General features: G+C 38.5%; 1 protein-coding gene across 1 annotated transcript in view; it reads right to left on the reverse strand.

The window, feature by feature from the left end:
* Nucleotides 1-1,081: 1,081 nt before the first annotated feature.
* The window catches only part of LOC130922249 (limbin-like), a 39,025-nt gene continuing 12,315 nt past the window's right edge, over nucleotides 1,082-27,791 (reverse strand). Inside the window, exons 12-23 of the mRNA XM_057846897.1 lie at nucleotides 25,677-25,852; nucleotides 25,414-25,573; nucleotides 21,763-21,939; nucleotides 21,360-21,652; nucleotides 19,341-19,515; nucleotides 18,351-18,494; nucleotides 17,694-17,921; nucleotides 14,750-14,970; nucleotides 14,598-14,685; nucleotides 14,329-14,504; nucleotides 10,425-10,508; nucleotides 1,082-5,565 (exon numbers count right to left, since the gene is read on the reverse strand). Coding sequence (XP_057702880.1) covers nucleotides 5,172-5,565; nucleotides 10,425-10,508; nucleotides 14,329-14,504; nucleotides 14,598-14,685; nucleotides 14,750-14,970; nucleotides 17,694-17,921; nucleotides 18,351-18,494; nucleotides 19,341-19,515; nucleotides 21,360-21,652; nucleotides 21,763-21,939; nucleotides 25,414-25,573; nucleotides 25,677-25,852 — 2,316 coding nt within the window. The 3' untranslated portion in view covers nucleotides 1,082-5,171. The remainder of the gene's footprint in view (nucleotides 5,566-10,424; nucleotides 10,509-14,328; nucleotides 14,505-14,597; nucleotides 14,686-14,749; nucleotides 14,971-17,693; nucleotides 17,922-18,350; nucleotides 18,495-19,340; nucleotides 19,516-21,359; nucleotides 21,653-21,762; nucleotides 21,940-25,413; nucleotides 25,574-25,676; nucleotides 25,853-27,791) is intronic.

Below are 27,791 nucleotides of genomic sequence, written 5' to 3' on the forward strand. Positions count from 1 at the left end.
AAAGATGCAAACGCCTATGCGTGAATCCTGCAAAGATGGCAGAGCAACATAAGAGACAAAAAGTTTTGTCTGAGGACGAAAAAAAAAAAAGGCTCCCAGTGATTAAAGGATACTCAAGAATAAACATTGGCCCGGACTTTCGCTTGCTGGCGTAACGCCACCTGGGTGGGTGGTTGGGTTAGCCACATTTTGCCATACGGTTGCTAACCGTCATATGATATTGTTTAGCCACAACCGGATTCATTACCTTATTCATCCTTCACGCAGCCGCTGGAAACAGAAATGTTATTTAATCCATCTGCAGGCGAATGGGAGATCATGATTTCACGACACTGTGTGGGTGTGCGCTGGTCCTCATGGGGAAAAAAACAGTCTTCCTTAAGGCAAAGCACTACCACTTTTGTCCACCGGCGTCACTAAAATCGACCAAAACTGAAAAGGGACCAAACATATTTCATTAACGTAATTTTTGGACAAGAAGGCACAAATTGGCCAAATTTGACATGAAAACGGCATTAGTTCATCGATCAGCCGCACCGGATTGTATGCCGCAGCCGTCCTCACCGTATTATGGGATATGTACACCAAAAGATATTAAGCGGTAACACTTTGACAGGAGCGCCATAAGACTGTGAAAATTACTACATGACACTGTCATGAGCATTAATGAATGCTTATAAAAGATTACATTTAGTGTCATCCTGCACATTATCTCACTTTTGAATGGCTGTATAAGATCCGAGCTGGACATAAATGGAGTTAGTGACAAAATTTGCCGTGCCCATGACAGTGTCATGTCATAATTATGACAGTCTTATGACGCTGCTGACAAATAAAGTATTACCTATTAAGCCAAATAAATCAGCAAATAGGCCGCACTGGACTATGAACTGCATGATTCAAAACGAGGGGTAAAAAGTAGCGGCTTATAGTCTGAAAATTACGGTAGGTGTGTCATGTTCCTGTAAAATTGTTAATACTGTATTGGCCCGAATACAAGACGGCCCTGATTATAAGACCACCCCCTCTTTTTCAAGACTCAAGTTTGAAAAAAAAGACTTCTTGAACACCAAATTATTTTTTATACAGAAAATAATTACAGTACATCTGAAACAAATGATTATAACAATATATTTGAGAGAAAAAGCATGTTATTTTGCCTCATTAAAATGTTAATATCTGAACATTTAAATATGTAAACTAAAGAGCAATCACATTTGTAAATAAATGGCTTCTGGTTTTTAAAATGTAAATAAACCAATATATTGTGATAAAACAACAAAATTGCAATAACTGCATTAACCATCAAAGTGAAGTCTAACTGTAACTAGTCTTGAAACAAATCTGAATAAGGAAAAACATTCCAATAAAATGATGCAAACTGGTTAAACTTGAGAGTAGCTGAGATCTGTCATGAGAGAACATCGCTTCAATGATATCTGGCGCCATCTAGCGTCGTGAATGGGTATAATTTCTAGACCGCGAATATAAGACGGCCCCTGCTTTTTCAGTCTTATTTCAATGCAAAAAATACCGTCTTATATTCGGGCCAATACGGTAATAATAATAATTGAAGAAAAAAAGTATCATTTAATCAAAAGATCATTGCAACTGACAAGTTTTAGGATCATACCGAATTTTGATAGTTTCCCAACATGATCTGTATTTGAGCAAATGATGGCATGCTGTATTTGATAATGAAAATGAAAACCCACTAAATTCTAATTCTTAAGACTTGAGACAGTGAAGGTACCCAGTTTCCAAATTGCTGGAAACTGAGAAAGAAAAAAAGATTTTCAAAACGTATACTCATTTGGTGAAAAAAGATCCACATCTTGGACTGGCATGTAAACACTATCCTGACATATAGGGATCTTTTTTAAGAGGATATGCAGACGAAAGAGGATATACAGACAGGCAGACATCATATGTAGGTGTCACACCCATGCCACAAAACCTCAAATGCAGAGTCTCGCAAAGGTTAAACAAGAGCATTTGGCATCTGTCCGTTACATAGCTGTCCATAATTTTGTCTTTCTCCTATGTATTTGCAAGGATTTAGAAAGTAGAGTCACTAATAATGTTCGAGGATGTGTCACGCATCTGTTGTTCATCACACAACGTTTTGCAAGGCAAGGCAAGGCAAGGCAAGGCACTGTATAAAATACTGTACAATCTGGAATGCTACAGACAGCAATAGTACATAGTATACAAAAAGACAAAGCCAAGAATTACATCTTTTGTTAACAAATGTGTTGTTTCACATTACTGTATTCTAGTTGAAATTGGCTTTATATTTAGCATAAAAATTAGCATTGAAATTAGAGAGTTTATTGGGATAAAATAGTGGACGGTATTACCAGAGGTGGCCAGAAACATGAGATGATTTAGGCAGAAAAATTTTAAATGGTAAATGGGTTTATACTTATATAGCGTTTTTCCACCTTAGGAACTAAAGAAACAAATGATAATTTCTTATTTTAGCAATGTGCTAATTATACATATTTATTTTTTATTACCGTATTTTCTTCACTATAAGTTGAACATTTGTATGGCTTGGCCTGCAAATTATACCAAGGTGCGATTTATATAGTGCCGCAACGATTAACTCGAGTAATTCGTTTAAAAACCTTTGATTCAAATGTTGCTGTTTCGAGGATTTAATTAGAGTAGCGTCATGGTTTGTTTTGAAAGTGTCTGCATTATATTTATTGATTTGGGTGGATACGCTGCCCTTTCGTGGCAACAGTAAAGATGACATAACTCATTTGACCTGGCTGAATCTAGCTGCTCCCTGTTAAGACCAACATAAGTTTGTTGTACTTAGATCCTAATTGTTTTATTTTATTTTTTTACAGTTTGAGGCCAAGTTCAGGTGTTTTAATATACTTTTAAATAAAAGAGCAATCCTCCACAGTTTGAAGAAACACATTGGAATTTTATTTTGTATTCGAATTCAATGCTCTTTTGAAGGTGAAATCTTAACAAGCCTTAGCTTTAGGTCTCCAAAATTTATTCTGCAACGCTTTAAATGTTCCTAATCCGATTACTCGATTATTTGAACTAACTACTTGATAGATTGACTGCTAAAATAATCGAGAGCTGAAGCTGGAGATTATATATATATGTATATATATATATATATATACATATTATATATTAGGGCTGTCAAAATTAGCGCGTTAACGGGCGGTAATCAATTTTTTAAATTATTCACGTTAAAAGTAGGGCTGTCAAAATTATCGCGTTAACGCGCGGTAATTAATTTTTTAAATTAATCACGTTAAAATATTTGACGCAATTAACGCACATGTCCCGCTCAGACAGTATTCTGCCTTTTGGTAAGTTTTACAGCAAGGCTTTTTGTACTGTCTAACAGCGAACTCTTGTGGTCGCTTTGCGACATGGTTTATTGTTGTCTTGCCAGTTCAATATGGCTGCACGACGTCTCGGGCTGACGCCTACGTTGTAATGTTGTGCTTATATGATCCTTGGACAAGATTTGTCCGTAAGTATGGTTGTTGTAAATAATGTACATATTATGTTAGTAAGCGAAATGTTATATTTTTTGTGTATGAGACGCTTTTTGTTTATGTTTAGTGAACCTGTATAGCGTGCTAAGCTAACGTTGTTGCTAATGCAACGCTTGTGTACTTTTTTTTTGTAGTTTTACGACGGTCTAAAGAGGACAATGGTTTGAGGCCATTTTATTAATAAGTCAGATGAAAAAGGAAGAAGTCTGATTATTATGGCGTCGTTCCCTAGCTGTCTAGCTTTGGAAAAAGTAGACGCTTCGGAGTGAGGACAGCATAGACAGATTTAAATGACAGTAGAGTGAAATGTCCACTACAGTCCTTATGTACCGTATGTTGAATGTATATATCCATCTTGTGTCTTATCTTTCCATTCCAACAATTCATTTTACAGAATATATATATAATTTACAGAAAAATATGGCATATTTTATAGATGGTTTGAATTGCGATTAATTGCGATTAATTACGATGAATTAATTTTTAAGCTGTAATTAACTCAATTAAAAATTTTAATCGTTTGACAGCCCTAGTTAAAATATTTGACGCAATTAACGCATATGCCCCGCTCAGACTAAAATGACAGTACACTGTAATGTCCGCTTGTTACTTGTTTTTTGGTGTTTGGCGCCCTCTGCTGGCGTTTGGGTCCAACTGATTTTATGGGTTAGTACTATGAGTGAGCATGGTGTAATTATTGACATCAACAATGGCGAGCTACTAGTTAATTTTTTGATTGAAAATTTTGCAAATTTTAATAAAAAACATTAAGAGAGGTTTTGATATAAAATTTCTATAACTTGTACTAACATTTATCTTTTAAGAACTACAAGTCTTTCTATCCATGGATCGCTTTAAGAGAATGTTAATAATGTTAATGCCATCTTGTTGATTTATTGTTATAATAAACAAATACAGTACTTATGTACAGTGTGTTGAATGTATATATCCGTCTTGTGTCTTATCTTTCCATTCCAACAATAATTTACAGAAAAATATGGCATATTTTATAGATGGGTTTGAATTGCGATTAATTTTTAAGCTGTAATTAACTCGATTAACAATTTTAATCGTTTGACAGCCCTATAAATATATATATACTGTATAAAGTTTTGGTTATGTATGGTAATTTTTCCCACTCTGACAGCCTGTTATTTAATAATAATAATACATTTTATTTCTAGAGCGCTTTTCAAGCCAGACAGACACTTCACAAGATTTATTAAGCCTATCTTTATCCAAAAAACTGAATATGCTATGCTAACAGTTGCCTATTTAGCCTGTTGTTCTCCATTTTACTATTATTACTTTTACTTATTTTGTTCTTGGTTTCTGATAAATAAAAAAGTTGCTACCCAAAATATAAATACACCAGTGTGACTTATTAATGTTTTTTTTCCCTCTTCATTGTGAATCTTTGGCTGGTGCGACTTATACTAATGTGCAATTTACAATCCGAAAAATACGGTAAGTCAATGTTTTGTTTTCTTTTTTATAATTATTTTCAAACATGTTAAATATGCTTTGCTTTGGCAGCATAGGTAGAGAAACAAATTTAATTCAGTGCCAAAACTTTTAGTCAAGACCCTGTTGAGGACACAAAATGGATGAATGACTGTTATGATGAATATTTAAATGTCACGTTTGGGGTGTTGGAGCCACACAGCCTTTCTTGAAATTGAGGAAGTTCCTTTTCCTTTTTCTCTTGGGAGAGTTGCTACTAATGTGGGATTGAGATGGATCTCGAAAGACAAGCAGCCTTTCACCAGTGGGCTGGCAGATCACTTCCACATTGGCAGAGGTTGGAATCATGTCTTCAGCTGAGCTGTGCAGTGTTTCATTGCCTCGTTCCTTGTCGCTTTGATTGGGAGCCTCAATGTGCCGCTGTGTGTTTTCATTGATGGCTGATTTATACACGGGCAGCGGTTCCTTCGTAAAGCTGTCCTCCTTCCCTTTTACCGCAAGTGGCAGACGAGAAGTGGGAAGAAGTCTTTCCATTAGGCTTTGCCTCTTTTCCCGCAGTCTGTGCGATCTAGAGTACAAAGGAGCTGCTGTTTTAAAGGGCATCATGTTCATGTGTTTACGCACCTCTGATGAAATGGACGTTTCACCTTATTAAACAGATCATATACAGTGCTGTGAAAAAGTTGCAGGTACCCTTAAAAAAATTTGATCTAGAAAACGATAACTCATGTAAACATTATATTCAATTTTGAAAAATTATTATTTTATTTATTCAGAGGGAAAAACCTGGCCTTACTTGGCTCTGTGTGGAGAAGAAATTGCTCCTTACAACTAATGAGGGCTGGGGTCTGTCGATAGCAACAACTTAAATTGAGTGTTTTTGGATTTTTCATATCTCTGTGGAGATATTCTTGCCGTCCTACGTTGCAGAACTGTTTGATTTCAGCAACACTGGAGGGTTTGAGCATTCAAGGTCTTTTTAAGGTCATGTTAAAGCTTTTCCATCAGATTCAAGACCACACTAAATAGGCCTATCCAAAAACTTCATTTCATTCGCGGGCCATAACAGATTTGATGGTTTTCATCTGAGAACTTGAGTTACTGATTGCAGTTAATAGGTTGATAAACAATACACATACTATTGAAGTAGAACAAAATAACAAGGTCCTTGTGGTGTTAGTTAATGTTACTAAACAGTGTGGTTTTGAACGATTCCTGGATGCAGCAACAGTGCGGAGTCCGCAGCTGTTACTGTCACGAGACGAACTTGCCACGTGAACACTACCGGTGTTCTGCAATTCCTTCTACACGGCAAGACATCCTGCGCATGCGCATATCGGTTAAAAGTGGCGAGTACTTACTACTGTGTTTTTATTGAGTCTTTTATTACCATTTCATTACCTCAAAATACTTTTTGCATGTGTTTCCCTCTAATGCCACTTTCTCACTGAAACTAGTGGGTCAACATGCTTTTTTTCCAAGCCGATGCAACCCACGAGCAATTGGCATTTGGCACCTTTCCCATTGACAAAAAAAGCCGTGTCTTTTTTTTTTTTTTTTTCCACCCGTCTAACCCCTCACCCCTCCTCAGCCGTGCGTAAGGTTACGTGACTTCACCACGCCAAGATCAACGTCGACAAGTGCGACCGAATTCATTCAGTTCAAGGAAGTAAACAATGCAGAGCATTACGGAAGCCTCCTTTCCGTTTGTGTTCTCTGTTTTCATGCTTTTTACTGCCCTCAAAATGGTCGAAATGCGGCAAAGGATCAACACTCTGCTTGTGCTGAGGCAACATAGGCGACGTGAATTCTTCTTCTTCTACTAGCTTTGTTGTTAGCATCGATGTAACTACGGTTGTGGGGCGTGTTAAATGGGAGGCGACTGTCATGTTGTTATGACGCATCACGTAAGAGCTGACGTTACCACGTAGTAGGGTGTTGACTGTTGACCCGGGGTTTTGCTTTCACACTGCATGACGATCAGAGCCGACGTTATTTTAACGCGGGTCGCTTGGCGGGTTGATTGACACGGGTCGAGGCGGGTCGCTGCACCTTTCCCACTGCCGCCAAAAGCCGATTGTTAGTGGGTTGACACGGGTTTTTTGGCCAGTGGGAAAGGGGTATAACACTTTTAAGCATTGTGTTTTATTGTGGTAGCTTTAAACATAAGCAGAGTTTGACTTTTGGGTGTGCACAACATGTCGATGACCCCAAAACGCAGTGTCAGCAATAAAATTAACTTACAAGAATATATATAATAATTAGAGGTGGGAATATTTTGGCACCTAACGATTCGATTACGATTCAGAGGCTCCGATTCGATTATAAATTGATTATTGATGCACCACAAACCCCCCCCCCCCCCCTTTTTAATATTTTGTACACTAGTTCCAAAATTGTTCAAAAATCATCTCAACAAACTACTATTTCAGTATCAAGTTAACCGTTAAAAACAGTAAATAAAATACTCAAGTCCCCATTCTGTATCGGCAGCTTTAAACTACATTCAATTAATTTAATGCTGTGAATCAACCGTTAAAGTTGTTAAAATTGCTCCAGTTATTCCATGATTTCCCTTCTGCCTACTTTCGACGTGAAAGTTTTAAAACTGTTTCATCATTTAAAGATAGATTCAAGTCAAGATTTTGCCGATTTTTTTTTTTTTTAAGATAAAAAGTAATTAGGTTCGCTACAACACAGCCTTCTAGAGAAGTCTACTGCTTTAAGATGGCGCCTGTTTACTAGAGCGGCAAAGTCTGTCATTTCACATCTAGTTCTTGATATATGATCTAACACGGCCGTCTTCTGTCATTTCACATCTAGTTCTAGATATACGGTATGTGATATCTACCGATAGCCGTATGCTGCCGTATGATTGTAGCAACTAGCAACTGGGCGCGGTTTGTAGCGGCTGACGGCAGCAGTCAGGTATTTTTTTTTTTTTTTTAATCTAGCGGCATAAGTTGAACATGATATCTACTCTCGGTCCATTCCTCATTGTGTCCTGAAGCCCGTGCTGACTGTGTTTTATTTCCGCTCTACCTGGTATAATTCAATAATCGGAATTTGGATGTTTGTGAATCGTTCTCGAATCTTCCACGGCCGAACCGCGAATAATCTAAGAATCGGAAATTTTCCACGCCTCTAATAATAATAAGTTAAAAATGAGCGTTTTTTTGTTTGCCATCATTATTAAGGGGAATTCTAAATCAGGCTGCTTAGGAAAGCTTTACTTTTCGCCAAGATCAACATCCGTTGAATATGGTACACTTGCCGGTGTCGTGCCAAAGTAGTTACCCCTGTCAAAAATTGTATCCCCTGGGCGAAGCCACTGCGCTTCCCTGATTTACTTTATTTCTGTGTTTTGGTGATGTTGTTATCGACGAGGTTTTAAAACATGGCCCAGCCATGAAAATAAAAACATTTCTTTTCCTGTTGTATAACATAACATACTGTTGGGTCTAAAACACCTTCTTCAATTTAGCTGTTGACCCAGAGCGAGGTGACAAAGGCAGGACACAAGGAGGCAGGAGTCAGAGAGTAGACTTTTACCAAACTGCAGTTTTGGGGAGAGTCGGAGAACGCATCGTGCCAAATCGTAATCTCACTGAGGTCTCTCTCCGGACTCCCCGCGCTGCTGACTTTTATTGAGGGCCTGTTGCTGGGCGGAATATAGTTACAACACTGTTGTCCAACATGGCAGTTTCGATCGGGCAAAGTTCCTTATTCTAGTCATTGATTTAACAGTCACACTCTTGATTAAATTAACAGTCACACTCTTGAGCGAGCAAGATAACTTTGTTTTGAACACACATTTGCACTCGAAGTAGCTTGGTGGAAAAGTACTGAGACGTTGTGTGATGAATCAACATACTATATGTGTGTGTATCTATTTATCAGCGGAATGTGAGCAATTGCCGGTAATAAAAATGTAAGCACATGATTATGGGCTAAAACTGTACTCTTAGAGCAAACTTGTATAACCCGCAGAGTATAATGGTCATACAATCAAGCATATCTTAACTGAACGTAAAAAAAGGCAATGTTTTAGAGTTTTACTCGTAGGATGACCTATAACTGTTATTAATGTAATTCAAGTCCTGTATGGAGTTTCTTCCGTTTAATAAATGTCGATGTCCAAAATATATAACTGTGGTTCTTTTCAGGCTTCTGTTAATTGTTTAAGTCGACATAACTCATAACTATTGTGTATGTGTGTGCGCTCCGGCAGCCAGGCGATACAATTTTTGACAAAGGTAACTACATTGGCAAGACACCGGTGGTGGGTCTGTTGTACAATTACCATCTTTTGTGGGGCAAATTGAAACTCTGTTCACCATTTTGGCGGTGCTCACTGGCATTTCATGGTCCCCATTTTCAATCTTTGGTTCTTGCTCAGTAGTTGTTGTCGCTTTTGAAAGCTTAGATTTGAAATAAATTACGTACAGTATATCCATCCATCATCCACTTTGGTTCTCGGGTGGTTTTAGCTAAGCAAAGCAAATGACCGTCTAAGGTGCTAGTCACATGATCTGTTCCAAAAATAATATTGACCCATTATAAAAATATCTTTTTGTTCATTTCATTCGTTTTTGTTGTTTGTTTTAATGCTTTACAACTTTTATAGACAATATTTTACCGGAAAACTCTTAATTTTAAAATCATATATAGCAAAGTCAATTACACGCAATTACTCTTAAGCGCCGCATATGGCTTTAAAGCAGATTGTTGATCTGCACACAGCGCATTTAAACACCCTTATTTGACATTACTACGTTTACGTATTTTTTTTAAGGGATTTTTAGTACTTTCTGCCTAGATGCATCTAAACAAAACAAGCTCAAAGCGCACGGTAGTACTTTGGATGTCAAATTCACCTCTTGTAGAATCTTTCGCCGGTGCAGGACATTTTGGCAGAACACTGATTTTGTCCTAATCTCGCCTCGTCTCATCCAGTCTTTCCTGTTCATTTTGCTTTTGCTGCTAGTTTTGTGAAATATCAACAGTACATTTATGTTCCTCTTGGGTCCAAATTGAAAGGGCTGAACAGATGACATGTTTATGTCGCTAGAGTCAATACTCTGGACGCCCGGCAGCGTAGCCCAGTGACGTCACCGCCCTGCGACGTCAACAACAATGGCAACCTACTAATTAAAACTAATTTTACTAATTGTATAAAAACGACAACCTCAAGAGGGGTTTTAATATCAAATTATTTTAACTCATACTAACGTTTTTAAGAACTTTAAGTCTTTCTATCTGTGGTTCCCTTTAAACATAAAAAATGGGGAAATCTAGTACAAAACTAAAAATTTAAGAAGGGAGGGGGGAACACTTTTTCAAGGCACTGTACTCAGAGTTTATGACCACTAAACTGATACATGGCCTTGATGTCGAGATGCCTTATTTTGGCAGCTGCTCACTCACCGTTCCATTTCCACTTTTGGCATGTTCAGCATACTTCTGTGTACAAGGTCCTCCTTCAGTTTGACAGGAAGGTGCAGATTCGGCCTGGCCAGAGAGTCATAAATGTCAGTAATGTACTATAACTGTCTAAAGATGACAATACATTTTCACCAACATTGCCACTATGGTAGGACTTGATGAAATATGTACATTCAAAAATATGGGTATTTACACCATTTGATTTTAAATACAGTAGTAGTCTTTACAAAAAAATCATTCATTCGTCACCTGTTATCTTGCTACTTTCCAAAAACACCTTTGTTTACCCTCCTCAAAGTCATTGATGAACAATGAAAAGCACAAGAGTCAGGGGTAGAAAGAAAAAGGAAAAAAACTGCCTTCTTTCCATCTCTTCAATGATTATGCTTCTCAGATTTAAAAAAGAAAAAAAAAAACTCAGCCATTTTAGTCAGAAGAAATTTAATCCCCACTCAGATGGGGAAAGAATTGTCCGAATGACGACAATAACGTTTTTTTATTCCCTTGTTTGATCTCTTCCTCTAGATTCTGGGAAAATGACTCACTTAACAAAGTACCGGTATTTATTCTTACATTTCAGCCAAAGGGCAGAGTTGATCATAACTATTTCCTTCTGAATTCATGATTCTTTCGCAAACACCAATTTTATTTGTCTGTTTAGTTCATTAAAGACTGAAATAAATATAAAACTCTGAATCTGAGGCAAACATTAAAAACTAGAAAATATTAAAAACGGTGTTTAAGAGTTCCATTAAAACTAATATTACACCGAAGCATAAGCGGAGTTTGACTTTTGGGACATGGGGAGGGGGCACAACATGATGACCCCGAAACGCAGTGTCAGCAATAAAATTAACTTATGAGAATATTTATAATAATAAGTTGACAATGAGCGTTTTTTTTGTTTCCCATCATTCTTGAGGGGAATTCTAAATCAGGCTGCTTAGGCAATACTTTTCGCCAAGATCGTCATCCATTGAAGCCCGCCGGGGTCGTGCCAATGTAGTTACCCCAGTCAAAAATTGTATCCCGTGGGCGCAGCTATATAGAGGTAGATATGTGTCTTTATTATTCAATCAAAAAAAGTTGCTTCAATCAAAATATATATAAATAAATAAATAAAATGTCGCTTGAATAAAAAAAATTTTTTTTTAAAGTGTTTGAATGCAAAAATAAATCTGAAACTCAAAACAATGCAAGTGAAAGCTATTTTTCTTTTATTTTTATTTATTATAATTATTATATTTTTGATTGAAGTCAAGTTTTTTTGACTAAAGCAACTTTTTTGATTGAAGTAATGTTGATTTGTGTCTGGGCCACCTTTTGGCTGGGACATTTTTGTCTGTTATTCAATCAAAAAATTATTTGCTTCAAAAAAAAATATTTTTCAAAAAGAAAAATCACTTTAATCAAAAAAAAAAAAAAAAAAAAAATTTCAATCATTGAAAAAAGTTTTTGAATGCGAAAAAATATTTGGGATTGAAAAATTTGCATTTGAACGCTTAATTTTTCATCGAAAAAGTTTTCTTTGATTGAAGCAATCCTTTTTGTGTTTGGGCTATATTATGGGTAGGTCATTTGTGTCTAAATCATTCAATCCCCCAAAAAGTTGCTTCAATCAAAAAGTATTTTCAATCAAAGAAAAATAAAATTGCCCTCACCTAATTCTTTTTTTTTGGAGTGAAAGTTATATGCAAAGCAAATGACCATCTAAGGTGCTAGTCACATGATCTGTTCGAAAAATAATTTTGACCCGTTATAAAAATTTTTTTTTTGTTCATTTCATTCATTTTTGTTGCAGTTTTGTTGCTTTACAATATATATATATATATATATATATATATATATATATATATATATATATATATCAGGGGTCGCGTTAACCGAATATTTTCCGTCCTTGACCGATTTTTTAAAACGGTGACGGAAAAAAACTGAAGTCCATCCGTCATTTTGACCGGTTGCAGTTCACACCCCAGACCACAGGGTGGCGAGTGAGCATATTAATTAGCTATTGTCTCTCTTGATGCATGACGTCGTTGGCCTTACTCTGAAAAATGTCAAGGCAACTGAGTGTCCGAAGTTTCTTCAAAAAGCCCCAAAACGACGACGGTGTTGATAAAAGAGGTGAAAAAACAGGGACTGTACAAGCGGGCACGCAATTCAAGTCCATGCGCACCAGGAGGAAAGTGTGAGACTACGTTCAGGCCACAGCAGGTGAACTATTAATTTCATTGTTCCATATGCTACATATGGTAGGCTACCTAACTACTGGGGCCACAGTTAGCTGTTTTTGTCACTGCGGAGAAAAAGTTACATATTCATCTGCTTGATGTGTGATGGCACGGTGTGGATTCTCTGTTAAGCTTGTTCGGACAGAATATTAATTTAAAATGAATGAAAACTAAATACTATTGAATATGTTGAAGCGGTATGCAATGTTAAGAGTCTTGTTAGCTGTAGGCGCACTATCCTAGACCCCTCACTATCCACTCGCGGGGGCCTGCGCTTGTCAGTGACGTTCCTTATTCTCGCTAGATGATTATTCAACTTTAACATTTGTTAATAATACACTCTGTGTGTAGTATCATCCATCGCTTTTCCTTTTTAAATGGGCAGTTATAAGCGAACGCAAGAAGTAACAACGGGAACATTTTTAAACAGGCAGTTCACGGGAGAGCATTTCGACTCTTCGGCCAATCATATAGCGAGAGCGAGTGGATAGTGAGGGGACCGCGCGCGGCTCTTAAAGGCTCAAACACACCAGCAACGTGAACGTCGCGTCAACGATCTCGCCGCGATTACGCTTCGAAACGCGGCCGTTAAAGTCAATCAGCCAATGCACACCAGTCGCAGTGCGTCCGCGTGTTAGACACGTCCCAGAAGCGCTAAACGCGACGCACGCGAAAAGAACAGCAGAGTTTGTTTTTTGACGCGAGACGCAGCCCCCCTGCGTCAATACTACTAGGTAGGATCGGGCAGGCCGGAAGTCACTCGTGTAAAAATACGGTGGATCCGGTCGATTTTCAAAATAATATGCGTAACTTCCTATATAAATAAAATAAACTGAAATGAGCTAAAACACCTGCAATTAATACGAATAATACACAAATCCTGCTACACAATAAAATTAATTCCTGCGTGGTGCTTTAACTTGAGAAAAAAACATCAATAAAGCTTAGAAAAATGTTCATAAGAAAAAAAATGTTAAAATCTTTGTCATTGGGATTGCTTTTTGCTTTAGCACATGACTTCTTTTTTCTTCTTTCAAAAAGAAAGCTCGCCAATACGCGGGGTCTGAAAGGCAAAGTGTTGTTGTTTTATTACCTTTAAATACCCGCTATTCTCGCGCGATATTGCAATCCTCGCGTGAACAGATCGAGCCGCTCCACAGACGCGCTGCTCGTGAAACGCGTCCTATGGAAATTGACGCCGAGCGTCACTGGTGCGTAATCGCGGCGAGATTGTTGACGCGACGTTCACGTTGCTGGTGTGTTTGGGCCTTGAGTGTCTCTGTCACGTGACTGTCGTAGCCGGGAACGCGCTGGGCCAAATGGACACACAAGTACGGAAGGTGAATTATGCCAAACAAAGGGTCACCACAATGTCATTATCATCATTTTAAAAATTTAAGTGACGGGTAAAAATAGATTATGACCGGATTTTTATGACCCTGTCAGTCAAAATGACAGACAACAAAAAAGTCTCGCGCAACCTCTGATATATATATTTATTGGAAAATCAATTACATGCAATGACACTTTTTGGCCACCATGGGAGGGCCTGGCCCCACCCTCAAAATCCGCTGATGCACCTATGTATAACACATCAATTTCAGATTCCTGTGAATAAAATGATGTATTATAGTTATCATTCTAATGCTTACGCCAAATGCTCCTGGTCTGTGGACGAGGAACAAAGATGCTGTTTGGGACAGAGAGCATCAGTGATGGAAAGAAGTTCACTCTCGGACATTGTGGGGAGCAGTAGACGGAGAAGTTCGAGGAGAATCTCAACAGACATCTGGCACTGTTTTGCTAGTTGTGATGCAAAAAGGAGGTCCTGTAATACAGAAGTAATCACAAATATCATCAGATTAAAAAATATATATTTACAGAAAACCTGCTGTTGAGTTTGTATTAAACGTGTGTGAACCTGGTCGCAGTTTGAATAGAGCCTCTTGAGTGCCATTTGTTCTCTTAGATCTTCCATCGTCTGAATGTCCGTTGACATCTGCTGCAACCTTTATTTTCATATATTAAAGATTAATAAAAGGCAACAGCCACCCTGAAATTCTGCTGACCTACCTCGTAGCCAATACAGTGGTTACTTGATGACACTTATTAAGAGCCTCCTCAAGGATGGTTGACATTCGGCTCTCCGGTTGCAGACTGAACAGCTCCTCCTCATCATATTCCTCTGCTGAATCACTGTCCTCTGCGTGGGTTTGAGTTGACCAGTGAACACTTTCCAGCTGGTCCAGCTCTCTATTTTCCTCCTGAAGTCGTTTTTCTGCTTCCTCAAGGCCCTGCAAGAAAACGCTAAGGCCATCATATACCTGGAAACTGGACTGTAACAAGTTAGAATGGACATTTATAACTGGCTTTAGTGCTGTAGAACGTAAATTGCATTATACTGAAAGCAGTTTGTACTATTTTGCTTAACCATCTACAACAGGCAAATTGGCAATATACAGTGGGGCAAATAAGTATTTAGTCAACCATCAATTGTGCAGGTTCTCCGACTTGAAAAGATTAGAGAGGCCTGTAATTGTCAACATGGGTAAACCTCAACAATGAGAGACAGAATGTGGGAAAAAAAACAGAAAATCACATTGTTTGATTTTTAAAGAATTATTTTCCAAATTAGAGTGGAAAATAAGTATTTGGTCACCTACAAACAAGCAAGATTTCTGGCTGTCAAAGAGGTATAACTTCTTCAAACAAAGTCTAACGAGGCTCCACTCGTTACCTGTATTAAAGGCACCTGTTTTGACTCATTATCAGTATAAAAGACACCTGTAGACCTGCACCAGGCTGGGAAGACTGAATCTGCAATAGGTTAAACGCTTGGTGTAAAGAAATCAACTGTGGGAGCAATTATTAGAAAATGGAAGACATACAAGACAACTGATAATCTCCCCCGATCTGGGGCTCCATGCAAGATCTCACCCTGTGGCGTCAAAATGATAGCAAGAACGATGAGCAAAAATCCCAGAACCACACGGGGGGGCCAAGAGAATGACCTACAGAGAGCTGGGACCACAGCAACAAAGGCTACGATCAGTAATACAATGCGCCGCCAGGGACTCAAATCCTGCACTGCCAGACGTGTCCCCCTGCTAAAGCCAGTACACGTCCAGGCCCGTCTGCGGTAGAGGTTAGATTTTGTGCCCGAACCCGACCCGACCCGAATGTCGGGTCGGGTCGGGCCCACAATTTAAGCATTCACGTTCGGGTCAGGTCGGGTCGGGCCGCCATGCCGGACTAATAAATTATTTTAAAAAATTAAAAAAAAAAAAAAAAAATGGAGAGCATGCTCTCTGTATTGCGCTTTTGCTTGTGCGTGTGCACGAACGCCGTGGCGCCGGCCGCTTTTTCTTCTTGTCCTCCCGCTGCACGGCCGAGGCGCCGCCCTCTCCTGTTCCCTCTCCTTGTCAGAGAGGCACGTCCATGTGAGAACAATATCCCACACACTCAGAAATATATTTAACAAACTTTCCCAGCGTTATTTCGTTGTGTGAATGCTTTGATAATTCTAAAAAAAATATGTAGATTATTTAAACATTAAGAAAACTTGTGTTTTTTTCTGTCAACTCGAAGAAATGAAAATAAATTGCTGCTGCTGCGTTTTTTCCGCGTCACTCAAAAAAATAAATAAATAAATAAATAAATAAAATGGAGAGCATGCTCTCTGTATTGCGCTTTTGCTTGTGCGTGTGCACGAACGCCGTGGCGCCGGCCGCTTTTTCTTCTTGTCCTCCCGCTGCACGGCCGAGGCGCCGCCCTCTCCTGTTCCCTCTCCTTGTCAGAGAGGCGCGTCCATGTGAGAACAATATCCCACACACTCAGAAATATGTTTAACAAACTTTCTCAGCGTTATTTCGTTGTGTGAATGCTTTGATAATTCTAAAAAAAATATGTAGATTATTTAAACATTAAGAAAACTTACGTTTTTTTCTGCCAACTCGAAGAAATGAAAATAAATTGCTGCTGCTGCGTTTTTTCCGCGTCACTCAAAAAAACAAAAAAAAAAAAAACAAAAAAAAAATCGGGTTTTTCGGGCTCGGGCCTGCAAATCTAGTTAAGTGATCGAGCTCGGGCCGTGTCGGGTCGGGCTGGATTTTTTAGGCCCGAACTAGGCTCTAGTCTGCGGTTTGCTAGAGAGCATTTGGATAATCCAGAAGAGGACTGGGAGAATCCGTTATGGTCAGATGAAACCAAAATAGAATTTTTTGGTAGAAACACAGGTTCTCGTGTTTGGAGGAGAAAGAATACTGACTTGCATCCGAAGAACACCATACCCACTGTGAAGCATGGGGGTGGAAACATCATGCTTTGGGGCTGTTTTTCTGCAAAGGGACCAGGACGACTGATTTGTGTCAAAAACAGAATGAATGGGGCCATGTATCGAGAGATTTTGAGTGAAAATCTCCTTCCATCAGCAAGGGCATTGAAGATGAGACGTGGCTGGGTCTTTCAGCATGACAATGATCCCAAACACACAGCCAGGTCAACAAGGGAGTGGGTTCGTAAGAAGCATTTCAAGGTCCTGGAGTGGCCTAGCCAGTCTCCAGATCTCAAACCCATAGAAAATCTGTGTAGGGACTTGAAAGTCCGTGTTGCCCAACGACAGCCCCAAAACATCACTGCTCTAGAGGAGATCTGCATGGAGGAATGGGCCAAAATACCAGCAAGTGTGTGAAAAGCTTGTGAAGAGTTACAGAAAACATTTGGCCTCCATTGTTGCCAACAAAGGGTACATAACAAAGTATTGAGATGAACTTTTGGTATTGACCAAATACTTATTTTCCACCATGATTCGCAAATAAATTCTTTAAAAATCAAACAATGTGATTTTCTGTTTTTTTTTTCTTCACATTCTGTCTCTCATGGTTGAGGTTTACCCATTTTGACAATTACAGGCCTCTCTAATATTTTCAAGTGGGAGAACTTGCACAATTAGTAGTTGACTAAATACTTATTTGCCCCACTGTATTCCTACAATTAAACCAAACAACAGATCTCTTACCAGGAAGTGCCTTTGTATACTTGATGCCATTTCTTGTTTCGTCAGACTTTTTGTCTCCTGAAGGTGATGAATGAGCAGGCTTTGCAGAGTGAGTAGTGCTCTGGACGTCTCCAAGGCTTTGGTCCTCCTCTCAGCTTTTCGGTAGTGAACGGCAGCCATCTGCACTGCCAGACTGTCAGCCTGCGCACGTAAATATTCCTCTCTCTCCTCCCTCATCTCCTCCTCAACCTGCAGGATACATTCTGTAAATTTGACTTCAAATTACTTCATGATACACTTAGAAAAGACAGCTCATACAGCGAAGTCTTACACAACATTAAGACACTTCATAATCCTTCATTGTTTGGTTTTAATTTGTGTCACGTATAAAAAGAACCTGTCTGCGCAACTTACTGAGAAGAGAAAGGCAGATTGTCAACAATATTGACATCCCAAATTATTGTCTCGTTGAAAAATGGATAAATTCAGTCATATTCTGCAGTTTTTTTAAAAAAGCCTTCCTGAAAGTTTAGATGCGTGTTTACAACATATTTTCTCAGTCATAAGATGTAACGAGGCCAATTACTTTTGTCTATAGTCTTTTGAGCCATTTTGTCACCTTTTGAAATATAAGCCTCAGTGAACTAAAAAAAATTGCACATTATCTTTGATGCTCACCTTGTTTATGACACCATTATCCATCTCCCTTGCCCTCTCCTCCTCAAACAGTTGGATCTGGTCTTGAAGCTTCTTCTGTAAGTGAACTACGTTGGACATGTTTTGTGTTTTCAGACTGGCTTTCTTGCCCAAATTTGGATTCACCTGCAATTAAATTAAATCAAATTTACAAATGGCCATTATGCAGTTTAGAAATTAATCCAAACCGCCTGTTCTGGTATGATTATAAACAAAACCACTCTATATTAGGGTTGTCAAACGATTAAAAATTTTGATCGAATTAATCACAGCTTTAAAAATTAATTAATCGTAATTAATCGCAATTCAAACCATCGATAAAATATGCCATATTTTTCTGTAAATTATTGTTGGAATGGAAAGATAAGACAAGACGGATATATACATTCAACATACTGTACATAAGTACTGTATTTGTTTATTATAACAATAAATCAAGATGGCATTAACATTATTAACATTCTCTTAAAGCGATCCATGGATAGAAACACTTGTAGTTCTTAAAAGATAAATGTTAGTACAAGTTATAGAAATTTTATCTTAAAACCTCTCAATGTTTTCATTTTAATCAATTTTGTAAATTTTTCAATCAAAAAATAAACTAGTAGCTCGCCATTGTTGATGTCAATAATTACACAATGCACATGGTGCTGAAACCCATAAAATCACTCGCACCCAAGCGCCAGCAGAGGGCGACAAAACACCAAAAAACACAAGTAACAAGTGGACATGACACTGTGCTCTCATTTTAATCTGTTTGAGCGGGGCATGTGCGTTAAATGCGTCAAATATTTTAACGTGATTAATTTAAAAAATTAATTACCGCCCGTTAACGCGATAATTTTGACAGCGCTACTCTATATATGTACACTTTTGTCAGGCACCACCGTTGGTATTGAGTAGGATCCAGCCCACTGGACTTGCTCAGCAAATCACATAGAATCATGTTCATTATGCTTATGATATATTCACCATTTGTTGTTCATTGTCCTTCCTCCAAAGTGTGAGGTGGGTGTGGACTTTAGTTCTGGAAACAGCATGAGGCAGCATGAGGCATCGGTCCATGACAGAAAGATGCTTCTGGAACTCAAGTTTAATCCCCAGGCGCTCGTCCTCAGACAGAGTCAGCTGAGATGAGCACAAACACCTGACAAGAACATGCAAAGATAATCAGGCTAAGTGTGTTGCTCTTAAATGGAATATTTGGGTTATAGTAAATGCCATGCGAGTGTGAATATTCAATTGAGATGGGTTTCAAACAACCCAGATCAACTGAACAGCACTTAAATATTTTTAGTGTTCATTCATAATTGTTTATTCTAGTGTCATCACTGCCTGTTATGGATGCTTGTGTAGTCAGTTCCCATAAGTGTAATTTGGTTTTAAGTGCATTTGGGATGTTTCATGTGATCCATCAGTATAGCATATATATGGGACGTGTGCCACTTTAAAATTAGGGTTGCAAAATTCCATGAAATTTCATTGTTAACAACTTGCAGTGGGAAATAAAAGGAATTTATGATCATTTATGGGACTAAAGATGGAATTTCGTAAATTGAAGGTTGGCTCTTGATTGGGAAATTATGTATATTAGATATTTTTAAGTACTCCAACAGCTGACTAAAACAATCTGAGTTAAAAAAAAAAAAAAATCAACTAGATGTGCCACAATTAAATGACAACTAATCGATGAGCTAACTAATCGACAGCAATTTTGATAACCAATTAATCGTTTAGGAACTTCTTCACCCTAAACTTGTCTAAATTCTTGGACGTACTGTACTGTCTCTCCAACTTCTCTGTTGTAAATATCAGATTTTTTTCATTATATTTTTGTTACGTCAAAGTAGGACATTAACATAAATCTGCTTTTACTTTGGAAAACAACAAGTCACACTCTTGCCAATTTTCAGACATCTGTCTAGTTTAACAAAGTAATTGATTATATCGATTAATAAATTAGATATTAGAATGTTAATTGATACAGTTGCAGACTACAGTTAAGTCAGAAAGTTGTAATTAAATAATTCTGAAGGAAATAGTCATCCATTTTGTTTTCATTGTTACTTACAACATGCCTAAAAAAACTTCAAGGTAAATTGTGAAGGTAATTGAAAAAAGTGACATTTATCCAATGAATCGATTAATCGTCCGATTAATCGGTTATGGAAATAATAGTTGCAGCCCTAACATCAACACTACATTCATTAACTATCTTTTGTTTTCAGTCATGAGTCACCACTTTGTCAATTTCAAGTTTTAGGTTGCGAGACATACGTACGTGCAAACTTCAGACATGAAGTTACTGTACATTATACATATATATAAAATAAATAAAAAAATCACGTACTGTACTGTCCTCAGATGTAGACAGAGTATTCGATTTGCTCTAATTTCGGTGTAACAAAATATTCCTTACCTGGCGTGTAAATCACCAATTTCATGATGATATCGATATGAGCAAATATTGCATGGTTTGCTACGATTCGATTCAAGGGCCATATTATGTACATATTTAACACAATCATTTCCATTTCATCGTCCTAAACCAATGAAAAATACATAGCAATTTTGCTGTGTTAGACAATTTGGTTGCTGAAACATTTCAAACATCTTAATGAAAGTAATTTTTAACAAAACGACACATGAACATTATGATATAATCGACAATCGTGTTTAACAAAATGATGGATTGATCGAGATTGATGAAATGTTACACATCTAACAATTACATATGAGTGAAATTACTCAATTACTCACTTAATTCATAAAAATGCCGATGATTTCCAAATCGTAAATACCTGTGGAAATTTTTCCAGAGACATTCCCAAAATTAACCAGAAATTGCCACCATTTGCAACCCTACTTAAAATGGTCATGGACAGTGAAAAAGATTGGATATACTCAAGATATTCAATCGAAATCGGGCAATTCGACCTGCAGAGTAAATCAAGTCTAAGTAGTGTAACATGGCACTATTAATATAATAACCTGAAGAAAGCTCTACAGTGAGCCCTGAGCTCCTTCTGTTCTTGCAGCTCCCTCTCCATGGCTCTGTTAAGCCTCTCTCTTGTGGTGCTAAGAGTGTGTAAGGCTGCTTTGCCTTCCTGTTGCAGCCTCTCTTGGCTCTGCAGGAGTGCGCTCCCTCCTTGGCCTGATTCTGATTCTACCTGCAGCAGTGAATGTTGAACGCTTGGTGGCAGGATTGCGAGCAGGGCCTGTGTTGCATTGGGCTGAATGGCTTTGACATCTGCCATGGAGCTCTGAATTACTCGCATCGTTACCTAGGCAACAGACCGGGGAGACAAATATATATCTTAAGTAGTCTACATATATATTTTTAGGCCAGATGTACATACAGTACATACTGAATGTGTGTTTAGTGCTTGTTTACCTTGCGAATGTCAGCAGCAGCTTCCTCGTCTAAATTATTGATGAGCTCAGCAAGCTCCAAGCTATGAGTTGTCAGCAGGTCCTTCCAACAGGACAGATGTTCGGCGACTTCTATGTTCCCGTCCTGATTCTTAGAAAGGCCAGACAAGTCTTTCTGTCTCTGCACGTGGACCCTAAGCTTAAGAAATGAGAACCCGAATCTCGTTAAGAAAGGAGGCAACAGGAGTCCAAAGTTATTGCAAACTGACTCTCCATAACATTAAATGAAAGTCAACAGTTAATAAAAAGCTCACCAAACATAACAGAAGGCTGTGTACTTGTGTTAAGAGGGAAAGAAATATTCTTGTCTAAGCACTTTATAGAGTTTTCAGTAAATGTATTTGCAATACAGTTGCACCCTCAAGCTCTGTTAACTATAGGGCTTGACCTCAAATAGGTTTATCACATCTTGGTGCTGTGTTTTCGTAAAAGATATCAATTGATGTTTATTTTTCAAGTAGTTTAGCCCCTCTTAAGGAGCTAAAAATGTATAGCGAGTAAGTAATGGTGTAAGACAGTAGCAAACAGATATGGATAATAATCACATCACACTTACGCTGACTATTAATTAAAACTGACCATCTTTGTAAAGGCAGATTTATTTAAAATACAGGTAGTCCCTGGGTTACGAATGAGTTCCGCTCTCACGATGGCAACGTAACCCGAATTTCCGTGTAAATTGGAATAAACCCTTTAAGTACCCCCAAATACCCTCTAAATCTCAAAGTAACTATCCAAAAACATGTATTATATGTCATTGTACTGTGCTCGCCAAGACATTAGAGCTAAGTCCTAGTGAGCGCTGTAATGCTTCCCCTCTCTCTGTCACTCGGCTGCACGACTTCTTCGTGGGACCAAATGCGCTCTTCTCACTGTACGCAAATGCGTTCTTCTTTGTACATGAGCTCCCACTCACGTGCGGAAGTGCTACCTGCTCTACGCTGCCTGCGCCAAAATAAAAGCATGCATCACAAACAAAAGTCAACATTATAATCAAATACACATTTCACCAAAGGGCAGAACAGTAATATTAATAAAATAAAGTTAAAAAAAATAAGATACTGCGAGGTACAATAAGGTACTGTTTACGCGACCAAAAAAAAAAATGTGACTTGAGACAAAATGGCAGACGAGACTCTGGTGTCCAAAAGTCGAAATCACATAAGTCAGGTACATTTTAACCCAGGGAATACCTGTGTATAGCTCTTGTCTTACATCACCTTCGAAAACAGTGTAGTAGTATACAAAAAGTAATGAGTACAGTTTTAATTTTTTACTTTTTCTTGGTGCCTTTCTCTTCGCTTTTGTCTTCTTCTTCGTCGTTACCTCTATATTCATGCGTGGTTGAAATCTTATGTATATGCTGCCTCTCTTTTTCCTGTACACACGCGACGTCAGCGAATTGTGCTGCATTGAAAGTAGTCCGGGCAAACGTCAGGCTTAGAGCTGGCCAAATTAAACGATTCCTCGAGGCGGAGAAAATTCCTCGATCAATTTTTAAAACAGAGTTCCTCGAATTATTTGAGTAATAGTTTCAGCTCTAAAGAGCATGGTGAAGAAAAATGTTAGCATTTGATAGCATTAAACTCAGGGGTGAAAGTGGGCCGGAACGAGCCAGATCTCCGTACCGGCATGAGTTTTCGACCCGGAACGCCGTTCCGACGGTACTTTGATCCCGAAAATATGACGGCAACTGTCAAAATCCTATGTGTGATGGTTTGTTTAAAGTATTGTATTTTGTCAAATGATGCCCTCTGGTGGCGGAGTTGGGTGTGTCTGAACTCTTGGCTTTTATGACTGAGAAGCAGATGTTTCTGACATGGCTAAGGGACAGCTACTTACTCTGGTTCGGTCCACTTGAAGCTGTAAGTTGTTTCAGTTGATGTATGTTGGCATTTGTAGTTAAGTTTGGAGATACTGTTTGCTTGGTTATGTTTAGTGATTTGCTATGAGAGAAGTGTGAATACGTTAGCATTCGTAGCATCTAAGCTAGCGGACTTTATTATGCAGACTGGGCTGAATTGATTTACTAAATTTACATATTGATCGTACTGGAGGAAGGTATGATCACCAATTGTTTTGTGTAAAATGTTTATTGTTAATATGTGTGTTATTTGAACATGAGTGCATGTATGTGTTGCAGCTTTGATTCGTCAAAAGTGAAGAAGAGCTTCAAATTTAAAAAAATCCACTATTGCCTCGTTCTCCTGTCCGCCAACCTAAAAAAAATTCACGTTTAGTGAGGACAGAACACTGTGTTAAAAAAAAAAAAAAAAAAAAAAAACGCTTGGTGAATTGATGCAATTAAAAAAAAAAAGCAAGCAATGCATTGGAAAACTGATCAGCTCTTTACGAGAAAGGAAAGAGTTGAAGAGGCGGGTTTATTTGATCTACTGGCCATCATTTATTTAGACTCATCAAGTTTCATTGTAAATTCTCACTAAACATAAAAGAAGTATGAATGAGCATGTGTCGAACTATGTACTAAGTAAAAACAGGTGAAATAACTAAAAACTTGTATAATATTATTGTATCTTCAAAGTAGCTTCCTTTTGCTCCGCTAACATTTTGTACACTTTTGCTATTCTCTTGATGAGCTTCAAGAAGGAGTCACCTAGAATGGTATTTAACTTCACAGGTATGCCTTTTCAGGGTTGGTTAGTGGAATTTATTGCTTTATCAGTGGGGTAGGGACCTTCATTTGTGATGCAATGAATGAGGTGTGTCTTTTGGGCCTGTACTGCATGTTAGTTATATCATTATTTAAAAAAAGTTAACATTTACATTAGCTTCAATTTTAATGTACATTCAATGTTCTTAACTAGTTGAAATTGAGGATTTGCATTTCGGAAATGTGTGTGTGTGTGGGGGGGGGATTAGACAGAGGTTGTGGTTACTTCTGTTTTTGTTGACTTATTTTGCAAATCATTGAAAAAATATTACGGTATTTTGAATGAAAATGATTTTTTTGTTTGTATATGGTATAGGAATAACTGTGCCAAAAGCAGTTTTATCTGCATTTCAGTGGTTTGAGGAGGTTTACAACCCCCCCCCCCCCCCCAAAAAAAAAAAAAAAAATCTGGCTCCGTGGCGACCTTCTTGACAGGGAGTTCCGGCAAGAAATTCTAACCACTTTCACCCCTGATTAAACTAGCGGACTTTCGCTATGTAAATTAGCTAATTGTTCTTTTGTTGTACTTAGATCCTCATTTATTTTATTTTATTTTTATACCGTTTGAGGCTTAGCTCAGGTATTTTAATTTATGTTCCTTATCCGATAACTCAATTATTCGAACCAACTAGTTCATCGATTAATTGACTACTAAAGTAATTGATAGCTGCAGCCCTACTCTGTTACTATCATTAGTTTCTCAAGAGGAGTAGTCCCACTCAGCAGACATATTTGCCTAGCGGTTTGATTTACAGCAGCCGAAAAGCACGATGACACTGGAAACCCTGACTACTGGATCCGATTTTGTGACCAAATCAGTTACTGTCAACTACTCCATAAATAGCTGTTTCGGGTGCCGATACAGAGCATTGGATCGGGACATCCCTAATAGTAATGCTGGTAGTAGTAGAGAATATATGAAACAAAAATATTGCTACCAACCATGTCAGAGATAAGCTCCCTTCTCTTCTTTACAAGTCCACAGCGCATGGCTCTCCTCTCTTGGCTCAAAGCATCATCCAGTCTCTGCCTCACCATCACCAGATCCTTTTGGGCTTTTTCCTTGAGGTGAGTCAACTGTTCAGCAGGCACTATGCTCCCTCTGGTAGAACACAATGAATAATATGCATTAGCTTCTTCTAACATGAGCACAATTAGAATGCAGCTATGAGGCTTAATAGATGATAAGATTGTTATAATCCAACCTTCTGATGTGCGTAAACATCCTGTCTAAGTTGCTGGAGGTGCCAGAGAATGTGTCAGAAATGAGACCATTGAGGCTGTGCAGGCTGTGTAACAGGAACTTCCTCTGTGCGTGACGCTCAGCTAGCACATAACGCCAATTGGCAAGGATGACATCCAGAGTCTCCTCCAGCAGATCCTGGACACGGATAATAAGCTCACTTATGTATATATCCAAAAACACTGAAAGCTGGAAGATGACGACAAACACATGGTTAAGAAAAAAAATGCTCAAGTCGGTCGAAATCCAGCGTAGGGCTACTGCACCTTAAAACATGTTTTGTTTTCTCCTTGAGATAACTGTTGTTGTGACTTGGTCTAAACCAGTACTTCTCAAATAGTGGGGCGCGCCCCCCTGGGGGGGCGCAGAGCGATGCCAGGGGGGGCGCATGTGACCTCGGGGAACATGTTTATTTTTTTGCCGTACTGGAATAAAGTGTACTTGCACATCCACTCAGTAAGTGGCAGTGGCGCTCTCATTTTCAGAGTGCGCGCAGTATTTTTGAACTAAGGAAGAGCACTCAGCACACACAGACAAGAGATATAAAGAGCAGTGTGCCACCGCCGTTTTCGAAAGCCGTTTTCCGACCGGACTCACTCACGCAGCGACCCACTGTCTTGTCCGGTTCTCACGTCGCCGCCTGAGAAGTGCCATTTTCGGCTTGGGATCGTCACGACGACCGCCCTCACCTACGGTTGTACCTCGGCCGCCGTGAATGCGCTTTTTTCGTGCCGTTTGCCTTTTAGCTTTGACTTTTAATACAGTGGGTGATGATGAAAGACCACTTTTTACTGTGTCTAAAAATAATTATAGCAGACAGCCAGAAGCCAAATCAATTAAGACGCCACTTAAAGACATTAGACCCCAATCTCATTGTTAAGCCGCTTGATTTTTTTCAGTGAAAACGTGCCGAATATTGCCAACAATCGTCCTGCTTTGTCAGTGTTATATCAGTAAGCCAGTGAGCATAGTTAGCATGCTAATTGCAAAATAACTCCACACCATTGCAAAGGAGGTAAATACTGTGAGCAGCAAAAATAAAAACTGTCCTGTCCAAGGACACTTTTTTTTTCTTCTTTTATTCAGATTTGTTTTTTCGGTCAAATTTTTTGGCACATTGTCCTCATGAGTGAATGTTTCTAATCAATTTTAATTTGTTATTATTTACTGATTTTATTACATTTTATTTTTCTGTATCAAATGGTCAAAAATGTACCTTGAGTGTATTTTTTAGTTTGGATGTGATTTTTTTTTTTTTTAATTCAGGCAAATTGATGCACGTCAAGTCTTCTCTGTTACAAACAAAACAATGTTAATAAAGGTATACTTTATTATAAGTTGATCTATGTTACTTTTTTTCTTTATTAGAAAAAAAGGACAATGTTAGGCACATGCGTATTTATAATAGTAATTTTGCAGACAAATGATACTATTTACAGTGGCGGCAGAGAGTTTGGGGGGGCGCGAAACATTTACGTCTTCCTTGGGGGGGCGTGACAGAAAATAATTGAGAAGCACTGGTCTAAACGAATCAAAGTTGATTTGATTTTATTTGACTTAGAACACATCCATAACTGAACAGTATGGACATGCAGGTTACAATGTTTTTTTAGGTAACCTATTGTGGTTCCTCGGTTTTATTATTATTATTACAGTTATTCTTTGTTCCACAGCCACTTTGAGCTCAATTTGACCTCCTTAGAATGCTTCAAAATGCACCAAAATCGGCAGGCATGTCAAGAAGGGTGCAATCTTTGATACCGTGTGAAGACAAATTCCAAATACACTATGTAGCGCCCCCTAGCAGTCATTCTGTGTCCCGCCGACGCTTTGAGCCCAACTTTGACGCCCTCAGAATGCTTCAAAACTCACCAAACTCAAAAGTAGACATGTGCCGGTTACCGGTTTCACGGTTTACCGTGGTGTGAAAACGTCGCGGTTTCAAAACCACTAAAATTTTCCGTCAGACCGTAGTACGGTATTCGCCATTTTTCATGTGTCAAAAATCCAGCCAGAAGTGGCGTGGCGTGGCAGTGCTCACCCCCTCCCGTTTGTTGCTGCGTGTGAAAGTGATTAT

The sequence above is a fragment of the Corythoichthys intestinalis genome, chromosome 9 (assembly GCF_030265065.1).
Source record: "Corythoichthys intestinalis isolate RoL2023-P3 chromosome 9, ASM3026506v1, whole genome shotgun sequence".
Lineage (NCBI taxonomy): Eukaryota > Metazoa > Chordata > Actinopteri > Syngnathiformes > Syngnathidae > Corythoichthys > Corythoichthys intestinalis.